This window comes from Cotesia typhae, unplaced genomic scaffold, assembly GCF_013202065.1.
Source record: "Cotesia typhae breed Kobodo isofemale line unplaced genomic scaffold, CoteBio_Ctyphae scaffold_13, whole genome shotgun sequence".
Classification (NCBI taxonomy): domain Eukaryota; kingdom Metazoa; phylum Arthropoda; class Insecta; order Hymenoptera; family Braconidae; genus Cotesia; species Cotesia typhae.
Window position 1 is genome coordinate 11,484,539 of NW_027423774.1, and position 17,214 is coordinate 11,501,752.

Sequence of the window (17,214 nt, forward strand, 5' to 3'; positions counted from 1 at the left end):
ACCCCAATTCATCAGTCGCCAGATTATACCTCTCCCGGTCCATCGGTGGGAGAGGTTTGCAGAGTTTGGAGCGGCTTCACGACCGTTTGGTCCTGGGTTTAACTCACGAAGTTGTCAATTTCACTGCAGACGAGGATGACTTTCTTATGCAAATTGTACATAAACATGAAAATGCGCATAAGGGGTCATTCTTGTATAAGGCAGCAATATATGCGGCAAGAACCCTTGGTCTTGGAGAAATAAACGCTCTTATGGAACTCCGAAAGGAGGAATTTAAGAGCGTCATCAGGAACGCCGAGGAAAAACTACTCCTTGGCGAACTGATGGACAAGTCCATGCACAGCGTGTTCTTTAAACACGTGCGTGATCATGGCTTGTCCATCCAGCTGACGTTTTCCTTCTTAAAGTCAGCGGGCCTGATGTCCGAGACTGAAGGGTTCATATTTGCCTGCCAAGATGGTGTCATTAACACTCTTGAGTATCGTAGCAAGGTGCTCCAGGTGCAGCTTCCGGACACGTCCTGTAGGAGGTGTAGACAACATCCGGAGACGCTTATGCACCTTTTGTCGGCATGTCCAGTGCTGGCGAGAGGTGCATATATCCAGCGTCACAATGCTGCCCTGAGAGTACTGTACTACTATCTTCGTCATTGCTACGGTATTGACGTGACACCAGTGCTGCCTTATTTGCCAGGAGATATTCCCCAGGTTGTTGAGAATGACAGTTGCAAAATTTATTGGAACATGCCATTTGCAACAACCCGGCGGATAGATCACAACAAACCTGATATTGTGCTCTTCGACAAGGCCACTCGTGACATTTATGTCATTGAGTTCTCGGCCCCGGCTGAATACAACATCTCTCCCAAAGAAGAGCACAAAAGACAAATATATCAGGATATCCTGTTTGAAATTGGCAAACTTTACCCAGGTTACCGTGTCAAGCTTGTCGTCCTGATTGTTGGCGTCCTAGGAGGGATGAACCAGTCTTTTGTATCCTCACTTGCCAAAGTTCCAGCTTGCTCATCAAAAGCTGAGTTCTTGGCAGTTAGGATGCAGAAGGCTGTTTTACTTGGTTCTCTCCGTCTCTTAAGGGAAATGACTTTGGCCTGCTGTGATCACTAACCGCCTTGTTGTGCGGAGTGGTCCAGCAGTAACGGATGGAGCTCAGGCTGGGCCCTCGGAGAATCGGACTCCGGGGATAACCCCCCTGAGCATTTAATAACAAAATAATAATAATAATAATAGTCGTTTTGATTGTCGGCGTCCTTGGAGGGATGAAACAGTCTTTTGTGTCTTCACTTGCGAAGATACCGGCTTGCAGTTCAGCAGCCGTGTCTCTAGCAGTGCGGATGCAAAAGGCTGTCATTTTGGGATCCCTGCGTCTACTTAGGCAAATGAATTTGGCCTGCTGCACTCACTAACCGCCTTGTTGTGCGGAGTGATGCAGCAGTAATGGATGGCGCTCAGGCTGGGCCCTCGGAGAGTCGGACTCCGGGGAAAACCCCCCTGAGCAATTAATAACTAATAATAATAATAATAATAAACATTCAGGGCGACGAACCAATTCCAGACTGGCTGGTAGAAGGGCGAACCGTACTCATCCCTAAAAAGGGTGACTTGTCCGACCCAAAGAACTACAGGCCTATCACTTGCTTGAATGCGGTTTACAAGATTTTTACAAAAATCTTAAATAACCGTATCTTGCAGGAGATAGAGCCTGTGTGGTAACAGATATACGAACAACGTGGCAGTAAACAGGGCGTGTCAGGTTGCAAGATCAACTTGTTGGTAGATAGATGCGTCATTCAAGACGCAATCTACTACCAACGCAACCTGTCTATGGCCTGGATTGACTACCGTAAGTTTGACTCAACTTCACATGAGTTGATTCTCTATCTGCTCAAATGCCTCGGAATCAATCGCCAAACAGTGGGATGCATACAACGTACGATGCAGCTCTGGCGAACGCGTTTTCACATAGGAAGTGGAAATGCATTGCACGTAACCGGAACTGTTCAGTACGAGAGAGGCGTCTTTCAGGGAGATTCTCTGAGCCCTCTGTTGTTTTGCATCTCACTGCTGCCAATATCTGTTGCCCTCCGACAAACTCGTGGGTACTCTGCGGGGCTACCGAGTGATCGAGTATACTCGATCACTCACCAACTGTTTATGGATGATCTAAAGATATACAGTGCCAACAAAGATCATCTACAAACGGCCATCAACATCGTAGCAGAGTACACACGAGATGTCGGAATGTCTTTTGGGTTGGACAAGTGTGCGGTCGTACACCTGGCGAAGGGTAAGTGCTCTGATACTGGTGGAGATGTCGAATTAGTGGATGGGAGCGTCTTAAGAGAATTAGACGCCGGAGAGTTGTACAGATATCTAGGGATTGAAGAGCGGCAAATGCATGCCGTCTCTGAAGTCCGAACAACTCTTCGCAGTGAGTATGTTAGGAGACTCCGGAAGATCTGGTCATCAGAACTTTCCGGCAAGAACAAAGTCTCAGCTACTAACATGCTCGCTGTCCCGGTCCTACTTTACTCTTTGGGATCCTGAAATGGCCTCGAAATGAGTTGAAAGATCTCGACATCAAAACCCGTAAAGTCATCAATATGAATCAGAGCATGCACCCTAATTCATCAGTCGCCAGGATGTACCTCTCCCGGAACATCGGAGGGAGAGGATTGCAGAGCTTGGAGCGGCTTCACGATCGTTTGGTTCTGGGTTTAACATACGAGGTTGCCAATTTCACAGCAGACGAGGACGACTTCCTGATGCAATTTGTTCATAATCATGAAAATGCGCGGAAGGGGTCGTTCTTGTATAAGGCAGCAATCTACGCGGCAGATACCTTAGGTCTCGGAGAAATAAACGCTCTCATTGAACTCCCGAAAAAGGAGTTCAAGAGCGTCGTCAGGATAGCCGAGGAAAAAAAACTCCTCGGTGAACACATGGACAAGTCCATGCACAGCGTGTATTTCAAACACGTCCGTGACCATGGCTTGTCCACCCAGCTGACATTCTCCTTCTTGAAGTCAGCTGGCCTGATGTCCGAGACCGAAGGGTTTATATTTGCCTGCCAAGATGGTGTTATCAACACTCTCGAATACCGTAGCAAGGTGCTCCAGGCGCAGCTTCCGGACACGTCCTGTAGGAGGTGTAGACAACATCCGGAGACGCTGATGCACCTTTTGTCGGCATGTCCTGTGCTGGCAAGAGGTGCCTACATACAGCGTCACAATGCTGCCCTGCGAGTACTCTATTATCATCTCAGATATAGCTACGGTATCGATGAGACACCAGTGCTGCCTTATCTGCCAGGAGATATTCCGTAGGTTGTTGAGAATGACAGTTCCAAAATTTATTGGAACATACCATTCGCAACAACCCGGCGGATTGACCACAACAAACCTGATATTGTGCTCTTCGACAAGGCTACTCGTGACATTGATGTCATTGAGTTTTCGGCCCCAGCCGAATACAATATCTCGGCCAAAGAAGAGCACAAACACCAGATATATCAGGATCTCCCGTTTGAAATTGGCAAACTCTACCCAGGTTACCGTGTCAAGCTCGTCGTTTTGGTTGTCGGCGTCCTTGGAGGGATGAAACAGTCTTTTGTGTCTTCACTTGCGAAGATACCGGCTTGCAGTTCAGCAGCCGTGTCTCTAGCAGTGCGGATGCAAAAGGCTGTCATTTTGGGATCCCTGCGTCTACTTAGGCAAATGAATTTGGCCTGCTGCACTCACTAACCGCCTTGTTGTGTGGAGTGGTGCAGCAGTAATGGATGGCGCTCAGGCTGGGCCCTCGGAGAGTCGGACTCCGGGGAAAACCCACCTGAGCAATTAATAACAAATAATAATAATAATAATAATATTATTATTAGCAACAGATATATGAACAACGTGGCAGTAAAAGAGGCCTGTCAGGTTGCAAGGAGAACCTGATAGTGGATCGATGCGTCTTACAAGATGCGATCTACTATCAACGCAACCTGTCAATGGCTTGGATTGACTATCGCAAGGCATTTGACTCAACTCCACATGAGTTGATTTTATATCTACTCAAATGCCTGGGAGTCAATCCCGAAATAGTGGAATGCATTCGGCGTACAATGCAGCTCTGGCGAACGCGATTTCACATTGGAAGTGGAAACGCATTGCACGTAACCGGAGTTGTAGAGTACAAACGAGGGGTCTTCCAAGGCGATTCCTTGAGCCCTCTGCTGTTTTGCATTTCACTGCTGCCTATATCTGTTGCTCTCCGTAAAACTCATGGGTACTCTGTGGGGCCTCCGGGTGATCGAAACTATTCGATTACCCATCTGCTTTACATGGATGATCTGAAGTTGTATAGCGCTGATAAAGATCATCTACAAGCGGCCCTCAACATCGTAGCAGAGTACACACGAGATGTCGGAATGTCTTTTGGGTTGGACAAGTGTGCGGTCGTACATCTGGCGAGGGTAAGTGCTCTGATACTGGTGATGATGTCGAATTAGTGGATGGGAGCGTCTTAAGCCAATTAGACGCCGGGGAGTTGTATAGATATCTAGGAATGGAAGAGCACCGCATGCATGCGGTCTCTGAAGTCCGAACAACTCTCCAGAGCGAGTATGTTAGGAGACTCCGGAAAATTTGGTCCTCCGAACTTTCCGACAAAAACAAAGTCTCAGCTACTAACATGCTCGCTGTCCCAGTCTTACTATACTCTTTCGGTGTCCTGAAATGGACCCGAAAGGATTTACGAGATCTCGACATCAAAACCCGTAAGATCATTAATATGAATCGGAGCATGCACCCCAATTCATCAGTCGCCAGATTATACCTCTCCCGGTCCATCGGTGGGAGAGGTTTGCAGAGTTTGGAGCGGCTTCACGACCGTTTGGTCCTGGGTTTAACTCACGAAGTTGTCAATTTCACTGCAGACGAGGATGACTTTCTTATGCAAATTGTACATAAACATGAAAATGCGCATAAGGGGTCATTCTTGTATAAGGCAGCAATATATGCGGCAAGAACCCTTGGTCTTGGAAAAATAAACGCTCTTATGGAACTCCGAAAGGAGGAATTTAAGAGCGTCATCAGAACGCCGAGGAAAACCTACTCCTTGGCGAACTGATGGACAAGTCCATGCACAGCGTGTTCTTTAAACACGTGCGTGATCATGGCTTGTCCATCCAGCTGACGTTTTCCTTCTTAAAGTCAGCGGGCCTGATGTCCGAGACTGAAGGGTTCATATTTGCCTGCCAAGATGGTGTCATTAACACTCTTGAGTACCGTAGCAAGGTGCTCCAGGTGCAGCTTCCGGACACGTCCTGTAGGAGGTGTAGACAACATCCGGGACGCGCTTATGCACCTTTTGTCGGCATGTCCAGTGCTGGCGAGTGGTGCATATATCCAGCGTCACAATGCTGCCCTGAGAGTACTGTACTACTATCTTCGTCATTGCTACGGTATTGACGTGACACCAGTGCTGCCTTATTTGCCAGGAGATATTCCCCAGGTTGTTGAGAATGACGGTTGCAAAATTTATTGGAACATGCCATTTGCAACAATCCGGCGGATAGATCACAACAAACCTGATATTGTGCTCTTCGACAAGGCCAGTCGTGACATTTATGTCATTGAGCTCTCGGCCCCGGCTGAATACAACATCTCAGCCAAAGAAGAGCACAAAAGACAAATATATCAGGATCTCCTGTTTGAAATTGGCAAACTTTACCCAGGTTACCGTGTCAAGCTTGTCGTCCTGATTGTTGGCGTCCTAGGAGGGATGAAACAGTCTTTTGTATCCTCACTTGCCAAAGTTCCAGCTTGCTCATCAAAAGCTGAGTTCTTGGCAGTTGGGATGCAGAAGGCTGTTTTACTTGGTTCTCTCCATCTCTTAAGGGAAATGACTTTGGCCTGCTGTGATCACTAACCGCCTCGTTGTGCGGAGTGGTCCAGCAGTAACGGATGGAGCTCAGGCTGGGCCCTCGGAGAATCGGACTCCGGGGATAACCCCCCTGAGCATTTAATAACAAAATAATAATAATAATAATATTAATAATAATAATAATAATAATAATAATAATAATAATAATAATAATAATAATAATAATAATAATAATAATAATAATAACAATAATAATAATAATAATAATAATAATAAGAGTTTTTATACGTATGAATAAAAAAATAATGGTGTAAAAATGATAAATACAGAAAAAAAATGAATATTACTGTTTTTACTTAATAATAATTATAAAAAGGTCTACTTAGTTAAATAATAACAATTAAAATTTTTTTTTTGAATTTTTATTTAAACTAATTTTCACAATTATGATATAAATGTCACATTTTTATTTTACAAAATATATATATTTTATTATTTAGAAACACTTGATTGCGAATATAGACGTCCTCCTCCTGATAAATTTTTAAACGGTTTTTTTAGTTTATTTTTCATATCTTTTTTTTTCGATATTTATTTAAACATTTCTATTGATGATCGGTCGTTTCGTTTTGTATCCTTCCCAAACAAATTATGAAAGGATGATAAGGATTTGTTATTACTAAGCCAATGAAGAACAACAATACAATATTGACCACAATAATTGGAGTTAATATCCTGTAATTGTTGCTGGTTCCACTTGTATCCTCCTCTACAATTTCTTCCACGGCGCTGAGTAAATCGAGAGTCACTGGGGGGTCGTCCGAAACTGTCGAAATAGATTCCGTGTACATGTTTATTGACAAAGAATGCGACCGAGTGGGTTCCCGGTTTGGAATGGTCATCGGTGTTGGCAATAATTGCACAGGGTCTAGGCCAGATGCAGAGGATTTTGTCCGATGGATAGACTCCTCCAACGCATGCATCAGTATAGGGTAAAAGTTTTAGTAATTGAAGAGTATTCATAACTCGAACCACTCCTTCTGGTTACCCTCCAGGCACTGAATACAATTTGTTTTTTTTCTATCTTTATTATATAATTTCATAATTACTAGTTACAAGATTGTCGTCATTCTTATGTAAACTGCGCATGTAATTTTATTTTTAATTGTAGTCTACAATAACTTGTCTTGAAGAGTCAATTTCTAAAATATTATCAAATTCCAGATAAACAATACAGTTAGCATTGATATGTAGGGGCACAGCAAAACTGGCTTCTACTCTCAAACTCCCATTTCTCACGAGATTCCAATGAGAAGCTGAATTTGCAGACATATCAGGTATTAAATCAAAATCATAAAGCGCGTAACCTCGTCTATACTATGCTCGTATGATTAAATTTCCAATATTTCCACAATGTACACCTGTACCGCTGAATAGTGTGTTATACGCTTCCGCCTCTAAATATTTATCTCTAGTAAAATCTGGTTTTAAAGCCTTTCCCAATACCTGTTTTCCATCAATATATAAACTCAGATAGTTTAGCAACAATGTTTGAAAATAGAAAGGGTTGTTTTTTTTGATCCATTGAACGCACGATTATCTACAAAACCAAGTATTATTCTTTTGGGTATTTACCCCAAAACTACATTGTCAATGTTAGTACTGAGTATTCCTGTTCGTAAAACAAATGACTTTACTTCCACTCTAGTTAGCGGATACTTTGCTGTAGTATGACTCAATATTTTTGCATGGGCCAATAAAACACTTGGACTGATTTTAACTTTTCTAGTAATTAACATAATCTTAACACTATAATTCTCTTCACTCCCATTATAAGACAAAAATCATTTTTTGCTCTTATCAATCTAACACGCATTTCTACACCGTTTAGTAAAAACTTATACTGGTTAAAATCATCGCAATGAAAATGACCCATCATATCAAATTCTGTTCCACCTTTTGTATAAGCTACTCGTTCATCTAACCCATCGTTTTTTCCACCTTCTACAGCATCCATTGCAGTAGAATTATCTCTACTCCATAATCCCATCTGAAGATGAGAATTTTTTGCGTCCAGTCCATAATTTAAAACTGTTTCTATGTATGCCCTATAAGCGTAAGCATTATTTGGTGGTGAAACAAGTTTCTGATTAAAAAATATGTCGACTTGATTAAACGTTGAGTGTAAAAAGTTATTTACAGGACCCACGAAATCATTTTCACTCACTGTTCCATCAGATTTTACGATTTTTGTTCTTATTTTTATCATTGTATGAGGCAAATCAATGTATTCCTCACCATGCCCCAGCACTACGAACTCTATTGGAGTATCATCTGCTAAGGAGGCCATAGGGTTGTAATATGACCATTGCGGCTGTTCAATACTTGTCTGTGTAGGTGGTAATGTAAATAAATCCATTTCTGATTACGTGCATTCAGATGAATGCGTATCTAAAAATGATATTTTTATTAATTAAATATATCGTACACGTCACGCTTTTTAGATTTTTTCACTTTACGTTTATTTTTTTTTTTTGAGGTTTTATTTTTTTTGTTAACTTTTTTTTCTTAGTAACCTTTTTCTTACTACCACGCTTCTGCACTCTCCCACGGTTACTTGTTTTATGAGTTATTTTACGTATTCGCTGTCTTTTATACCCAGATCCTCTCATGATTTCATCCAATTTTTCTGATGCCCGACGTTTAAGTCGTAATCCAGATTCCGTTAGTCTTTTTTCCAATGATTTCTTTAGAGGTACCTGACCTGAGGTGACGTCATTCAATACATTCATTCCTGCGTGAAGTGCTTCTTCTCCTACGGCCGTTGCCGCTCTACCTAGGTAAGGAACAACTCTGCGAAAGAGTCCTTCCAGAAAAGCTCCTATCCCATGACCGTGTTGATAAGATCCTACATATATCTTGTCAAATCGATTATATTTTTCAGCATAACCTCCTCCCGCCTGATTACTGTAATACTCAATATAATGTGACATTTTTTAACCAACTCTCTTGAAATGTAGTGTAACGTTCAGCGGTCCGTACTCAAATGGTATACAATCTCCAGTATTATTTCTTATATCTATTTCGATTGTTCGAAAAGAATTTGATAAAATAGGAATATAATTAGGGGCACCATAAGTATTTGTAACCGTCATGCCGTATGAGTAAGAACATGTATCTAATGGAACTATCCGAAGCAAGGAAGAGTTCACATCTCCAGTTACATATGGTGAACAGATATCAGAATAAATGAAGAGACTACTAGGTAAACCTCTCATCAAACTGAAAGGTCTTTTACTTATATTTTTAAATTCATAACTTTTACTGTCTTTACTACCAAGAAGAAAATCTTCTTGGTTATTCTTATCGATATAGCGATCAAAGCCAAGGATATCTAATAAAGTGTATGATAATTGAAGAAGGTGGCTAGTATCTTTACATTTTGGAGGCTTACAAATTCGTCTTACGGTGGTAAATCCCTCTTCATTTATTCTAAAATAGAAGTGATCTGTCGTATCAGGAAAACTATTTAAAGTTGTCATAAATTTCTTTGTATCAGTATAGAGTCCTCTTGGTAAGTAAAAAGAGGAATATATATAAAGAGGAATGTATATTGACACCATATTCTGAGGGTCCGGCAGAAATTAGATACATCCCAAATTCTTCTCTTGACTGTAGATGAAGAAAACTTGCGGGAAATTGTATTTCTTTTAATCCAACCACCCATTCACCTTCTAGTTTAATATGTTGAGGTAGCATTGTTGTATAATGACCAGCTGTATTATCAGGGTAATAATTCATACTACTATCACTTGGTAAAACAATATGAAACTCTGTCTTATTCATTCTGAGATTGTTGATGCTAGTACCCAAGAATTAAATTTATCAGGATATCCTTGCCACTTTACAAACAGTTGTTTATTTTTTCCTTTTCCCTTAGTTTTAATGATTTTTTCAATTAAAAATTCCTCTTTTTCAAGATCCTTAACTACATGTACTATTTCTTGTTCATAAAAAAAACCATCAATATCTTCACCGTTTAAATCTTTTAATTCATACGTAGGAATATTTTGACGAAGTTTAGTTTTTGTAATTTGAAAAATTTCTTCAGTATACCCCGCCTCATAACCTTTCTCAAAGGTTGACTTATACTTACTGATTCGTACGTAATCATTTACCTTGTATTTAAAGGGAATTTTTCGTTGCTTAATTTTTAGAAACCTTTTTTTGTATATTTAGAACGGCCTCTTTGGCATTATCTAGAGTAACTGATGCAGATTCCATTCTTATTGAACTATGCTTTGTATGATTATAGGCTTCGACTAACTGTTATAAAATATCAATGTAACGGTAAGTTTTACGATGAGTAAAAAAATATGATTAAAAGTAAAAAATATCGCCACATTCTTTTCTTAAGGGTTCTATTAACACGTTCTACAACTGCAGCTTTTACATCAGGGTTACGTGCAGTTCTAAAATGTATTTCTTTTGACATTAAATACTCTTGTACAGTACCTGCTACAAATTATTTTCCTTTATCGCTCTGGATCATAAAAGGTATACGACCTTTACTACGGTCAAAAATATTTTTAAAACCTTATAAAACTGATTTTGCCGACTTATCTAATAAGGGTTCAACCCATACGTATTTACTTAGGACATCTATTACAGCTAAGAGAAATGAAACACATAAGTTTTTAGAGATTTTATTTCTACAAGATCAACTTCCCATACATCGTCTATATTTTTCACATCATAATGTAACCTTGGGAATATACGCCTTATCGGTCTATGTCTAGTATAAGCATCTTGACCGGCTAGCCATTCGTTTATTTTTTCTTCAGGTATATTTTTATTGAACTTTGTAATTAAATTACGTGCTCCAGAGTAAGATACAGGATTAGCAGGATCGTAATACTTTTTTATAAGCGTTTCTTCTATAGTCGTAGCCATTTAAATGAATTTTTATACAATCATTTTTTATTGCCACCGTCTTGCAGACTATTGCTCGTTAAGGATAGAAAATTTTGTGAATTTCCTGATGAATTATTAGTTCTCATGTAACGTTTAGGAGTAGAAGTGTTAATAGGTAATTTTTTTATATTTAGTAAACTTTTATTCCAAAAGCTACTATTTCCTACAAATTCTCTGGGAGTGTTGATTTCTTGTAAAAAAGCAGCAAAAATATTTCTACCTGCAGCCTTTACAGTTTTTCTATGTTGGACAGCATCATTTATGAGGTCAACTATATTAGCACCTGGTATTTTACGGTCATCCAAAGTAATACTTCCTTTATCATCCCACTTTAACCGTTCACCATTGTCTACAGACTCAATATAACGTAGAATATTTTCCGCTGCTGATTGATATGTTTTTGGAACACCATTTACGATGTCAGAAACTTTATACGATTTATTTTGCTCAAATATTATTTATGGGTATAACACTAATTTCTGGATCTTGATTAACGGTAGAAAAATCAACAGCTGCAGGAATAACTTCACTATTTTCAATTTTTTCATCAGCAGAATTACTCTCGTGGTGTTTATTCTTGAAGAATAAATAACGTCTTAATAATTCAGAATATTGTTTTACTTTATCATGAGTGTTAATATCTAACGAAGTTTCAGTCAAAATTTTAGTTAATTCCACATCGACGAGACTCTGGATCCCTTGGAGTTTGAGACGTTGGCAAATAATTATTACTGAGAGAAGTTAACACTTGTCCAAAATTTTTCGGTATAGATTTCACTTTATCAATGTCCTCATAAGGAATAAGTACCATCTTTTTCGCATGTTCCATAATTTTAGAATAGATTAGATATTAAACCAGCAAGTAATGGTCCTAGTAACATGGGTAAAAATGATCCTCCTCTTTGATTAATTAGTTTTTTCTTTGTCGAAATATTATTATCTTTACTACTTAATTTTCGTAGAATAGTCTTATATTTATAAAGTAATTTTTTTTCAGAATCCTTTAGAGGAATGTTTCCGTGTAAAATGTTTAAACAACATTCACATATAACACGAATTAAATCTTTGTTTGCGTGATGGAGTATTGGACGACGTTGTTCGGGTGATGCGTATACAAGAGCTTGAAGTAGAGCTGCGTTTTTACGGCTGAAAGGTTTACTCGCAGAATTCCTACGAGAAGATCCTCCTCCTTCCATCATAAACGTAGAACTGGTACATTAGTAGAAGAGTTAACTGATTTTATACTATTAACTTTTTTAGGAATATAAACATAATGATATTGATCCGATGGAAATATACATGTTCTAAAGCGACAGTTTTCGGGAGTAGATTATATAAGATCTAAGAGTAGGTAACCGTGTGCTTTTGATGTAGCATCAAAATCAGCTTCTTGTAAAAACTTGGGGTCTTCTGGATATACCTGTCGCGCCAAATGAAAGATCTGTGCTCTGTCCCAGGCATTTTTAAATACTACAATATAGTTTGTGTTCAAAGATATATCTCGCTGACCTGTTCCTTGGTGGAATAAATTTTGCGACAGAAACATAACACTTAAATTTTTATGGTGGCTGCCTTTAGTAAATATGGATACATATTCACGTAAGTACTGAACTCACGTCTATTTTTTCGCTCGTCATTTAAAACACTTTTTCTGCTTTTTTTGCCTTCGGGCTTTTTGTTACAGATATCAGTTGCAAGCGCCTTTCTGCAATCTTTTGAGATTGCTAAAAATGATCGAAATATTGTTAATTTGGAACTGGAGATTAATTTTTTTTCCAAGATATTGTGTGTGTTGAGGTTATATTCGATCTGGACGTGATTTTAGTTGATTATTATTCTGTTCAAGTGACATCAGCTTACAGTGTTATCAAAATCTACTGTCACTGCCACATGCTAACGTACTGCTAATACCCCATAGGTGTCGCCACATGTCATAATCTGTTATCTACAAAATTGACAGTTCATTGTTTACATTCTCATTCTGATGGCCCTGTTATGATTTGTGTTAGGTGTAAGAGAGCTGTAACTAAATCTGTTTTCTGCAAAATCTGCAAGTCCGCATATCATCCCAGTTGTCACAAAGAAGCACTAAAAACTAAATTACCAAATAGTTGCTGCATTACAGCGTGTATCACGCCTTCATCACCGATTGAGTCAACTTCTACTACTCATATACAGCCCTCACGTTTCAACTTTCAAAGACCGCCCAGCGTTTCTAGTGTTATCCTGCGAAAATCGACTTTGTCTAGCACATCGACTCAGTCTAGCTTCAAATCATTAACTTCCTCTCCAGGAACGCCGCCTATAGTATCTGTAGGAGAGGATTCTGTTTTTTCTCGAACAATTGCCTCAAATTCTCCGAAAATGACTGAATCCTTACAGAATAAACCAGATTGGTCTAAATTAAATATGGACGAAAAAATGAATTTGTTGCTTAATATTTCGTTTAAAAACAGTCAACAAATACAAAATTTCTCAGAAAGCTTAAGCAAGCATAGTGAGAATATAAAGAAGTTGTCTGATAAATTTGAAATGAGCAACGATAAAATTACCAAGCTATCAGAAGATTTAACTACTGTAAATGGAATATTAGCTGAGGTCTCGGAACAACATGCTTCTTCCGTAAGACAAATCAAGAAACTGACAGAAAATTTGTCTTCAAATACCAAGAAATGCGAAGAAAATTTCAATTCTATCGTGTCTCTAAATTCTAAAATGGATTCGCTTATAAACTTACCTGATACTCATCAACAACTTGATTCTTCTTCTTTGTCACAATTATTAGTTTCTGGTGTTCCTGAGACAGTGGTGTCGGAATTATCATCTTCAAAAATTATAAAACAAATTCTGGATAAACTTGAGCTTTCTAACCTTGAAAATGACATCCTGAACATTCAGATCTTAAAGGGAAAGAACGATCATTCAAGAAAATCATCATCTACTTCATTTATTGTCAATCTTAAATCACCGCAAATCCGTGACCATATTATTGATACCAAACGTCGCACACAGAAGCTGTTAGTTAAAGATATTTTCCAGACTAATGGTATTTCTGCATTTGGAGGACAAGTCTTCATAAATGAATTCGTCCAAACGGAATCCTATAAACTTTTAAAGCTTAACAAAGCAAGAGCCAGAGAAATAAACTACAAATATGCATGGGTATATAAAAGCATTGTTTATATCAAGAAGAACGATGATTCAGGAAAAACTGTTATTCACACTGTTGATGATTTAAGTAAATTAGAATAGCCATCATTAAACCAGCCTATTATTTTTCCTACTACTCTCAAATTACTAAGTCTTAATATTAATAGTTATTTAGCTCATGTAGCTGAATTTGAGCATCTAGTTGCTGAAACGCAGCCTAATATAATTTGTGTGGTTGAATCCTGGTTAAATCCAGAAATATCAATCTCACTTGTTGGTTATTCTATTATTCGTTGAGATAGAGGATTATTAAATGAATCCGGTAGTTACATCAGAGGTGGTGGAATAATTTGCTTCATTCATAAATCACTAACATCTAAGGTTCTATATATCTCCGAAGTACGTCACTTAAATTGTCTAGAGATCATTGTTGCTGATATCACTCTACCTACAGGGCATCTGTTATTATCGTGTATCTACAGAAGACTACAAGGTGATTCATTAGATTGTTTTATTTCTCAATTCAGTAAATTTTATCCACACTACAATAATGTTCTAATAATGGGCGACTTAAATTGTAACCTTATGAAGTCACGAGACGGTCATTAATAGGGTGATTCAAAAAAAAAGAATATTTTTTTTTTCGTTTGGTACTCTGAAAAATAGGTTCCTAGACACCACTAAGAAAGCCTCTCCAAGCATGAGTTCTTAATTGTAACGGGAAGGTCCTCCTTCTTACAGTTTTCTATTTTTTCTTATTATCAGATAGAAAAATTTATATCTCGCTTCCAACTACTTGAAAAAATATCTTGTTCCTTAGATTTTGTAGGAAATTGAATGCTCTACAAAAAGGTCTCTTACGATTTTTTCGTAAACCCAACCGTTTAAAAGATATTAACGGTTAAAGTTTGATTATTTTTGGGAAAATTTTTTATTTCTTATGAATTTTATAACTCAATGAAAAAAATCATTATGAATGATGAAACTCATAGTTTTGTAGGAAATTTACTGCTCTATAAAAATGGTCTCTTATGATTTTTCGATCAAGTTGAGCGTTTACGAGATATTCATCGTCAAACATCAATGCATATCAATTTTTCTAGTTTTTGATCAATAATTTGAAAAATTTCAATTTATTCTGTGAGTTTCAAGGAAATTTAGACAAATTTGAGTTTTTATTATAAAAGCAACTCCTATAGATGTTTTCTGTTCAAAAATTCATTTGAAAGTTTTTATTCTAATAATATTTTTTTAATTTTATCTTTAATAATTTAAAATCTTAATCGCGTTGTCATTTATTATTATGAAATTTGTTCAGTGCATATTTTTAAATTGTTTTTCACAAAATATACATAAAATTTTCGTTCGAGGGGATTTTTGTTTTGAATTCCATTTCTTCTTCTGTTTGTCTTCTGAAACTAACGCCATCTATGTTTTTACTCTCAACTATCTTCAGTATCTACCCATTTAATACCGTATTTTCAGTGTTCCTAAAACTGATCATCTTGAATACGTAATAAAATAATTCATTTAAAATAAGTCTTATAATCATCACATAAATTTATTTATCATCAATTAACCTACAATGAATAAAGAAATACGTTTTATCGGAATACCTCTACAAAGAATTTCGGAACGTAAGTTACCAAAAGTGAAAGAGGTTATGCGTGTGTTTTTCTACCAACTTAAAATTTTAAAGTATTCAATCAAACAAAGTGCTAAAAATTCAGTTGACCAAGTTATTGAACTGTGGAGAAAAAATCAGATTCCAACTAATGGAGCTCCTAATGCAGTCAAAAAATTTCTTCGCTATCACAGTCAATGGTTAAAATTACAAAAAAATTTCGATAAAAAGAATTCAGCGCAAAACCAAAAGGAAATGAAATTTCAGACTGATCTTGAACAATTATTCGACATTGTGAGCGAAAAATCCTTAAAAGTGCTTGATGATAATATTAGAAAGTTGTATTTGGATCAAAAATTCGGTACCCATAAAGAGATTCTTTCTAATAATGTACCTGTATCAAACTTAACCACAACTATGATGGGAATAGATGAGAGTAGTAAGTATCTGAGATATTTAATTATTATAAAGTCAGGTAGTAGTGTAACTTTTCATAGATGACTAGATGACATTTGACTAGACAATTTTTGAAGTCCTTTCTTAATTATTTGTCATCAAAATGAATAAATTCTATACATTTTCTTCGTTTAATTTATAAAACAGATCTTATTCCAGACTTAGATCAACCGTCTACCAGTCATGCGATTGTTCCAAGTGAAAAATCAGAGTCGTTCTCTACGTATACATTAAGTGGAGTTACAAATTTTGGATCTGATTCAGAGTATGAACCTCCAATTCCGACAAAACGAGCAAAACTTGATGTCTTAACTCCTGAAGTCATTTTTGGACTCGACCGAGCTAATGTCAGCAGTAGAAATGCGATGTTTATTATTGCTCCGGTTTTACTAGCAGTAGGTATTAAAATTGAAGATACAATGCTCAGTTATAGTTCAATTCAACGAGCTCGTATGCTTCAAAGACAAGACATTGCTAAAGGACTTAATGACAACTTTAAGACACACGATAAATACGTTGTGCATTGGGACGGAAAAATGCTGAATGACCTTGTTGGATCAAAATCTGTGGAACGGCTACCAGTTATTTTAACTGCATTTGGTACCGAACAATTACTTGGGGTTCCAAAAATGAATTCTGGGACGGCAGACAATCAAACATCAGCCATTTTATCGACATTGAGTGAATGGGGTATTACTAATTATGTTAAGGCGATGTGTTTTGACGACGACAGTTAATACAGGTAACTTATCAATGATAATTTAATCTAAAAAATATTTAATTATTAACGTTCTAGTTTAATTTTTATTGCTTACTGAATTTCACTTTTGAAATTATTGAGAATTATTTACTCATTTGGATTTTAAATATAATCTACAATTTGTTGAAAATATTAAATTTAACGATAGTTATCTATTTTCTTTATACAGGAATTCATAACGGTACATGTAAGGCAATTGAAAAGACTTTGGGAAGAGAGTTAATCTGGTTACCATGTCGTCACCACATTTTTGAGATCATATTGAGAAGTGCATTTGAAGTATATTGGCCTGTGTCATCTGGGCTAAACGTACCAATGTTCGGAAGATTTCAAAAATCATGGGATGAAATAAATAAAACTAATTA

General features: G+C 37.5%; 1 protein-coding gene across 1 annotated transcript; it reads left to right on the forward strand.

Annotated features, from left to right (window-relative positions):
• The first annotated feature begins 15,519 nt into the window (after positions 1-15,519).
• On the forward strand, positions 15,520-16,600 carry LOC141534035 (uncharacterized). Its single transcript, XM_074253179.1, has 3 exons — positions 15,520-16,072; positions 16,237-16,539; positions 16,590-16,600. Exons 1-3 carry the CDS (start codon positions 15,595-15,597, stop codon positions 16,598-16,600), a joined length of 792 nt encoding a protein of 263 aa, XP_074109280.1. The 5' UTR covers positions 15,520-15,594.
• Positions 16,601-17,214: the final 614 nt, after the last annotated feature.

What these genes read in the sequence shown, in the direction of transcription:
- LOC141534035 (XM_074253179.1), top strand. Translation starts at nt 15,595, where the DNA reads ATGAATAAAGAAATACGTTTTATCGGAATACCTCTACAAAGAATTTCG. An exon ending in GATGGGAATAGATGAGAGTA is followed by an intron (nt 16,073 to 16,236) that starts GTAAGTATCTGA and finishes TTTATAAAACAG; the next exon opens with ATCTTATTCCAGACTTAGAT.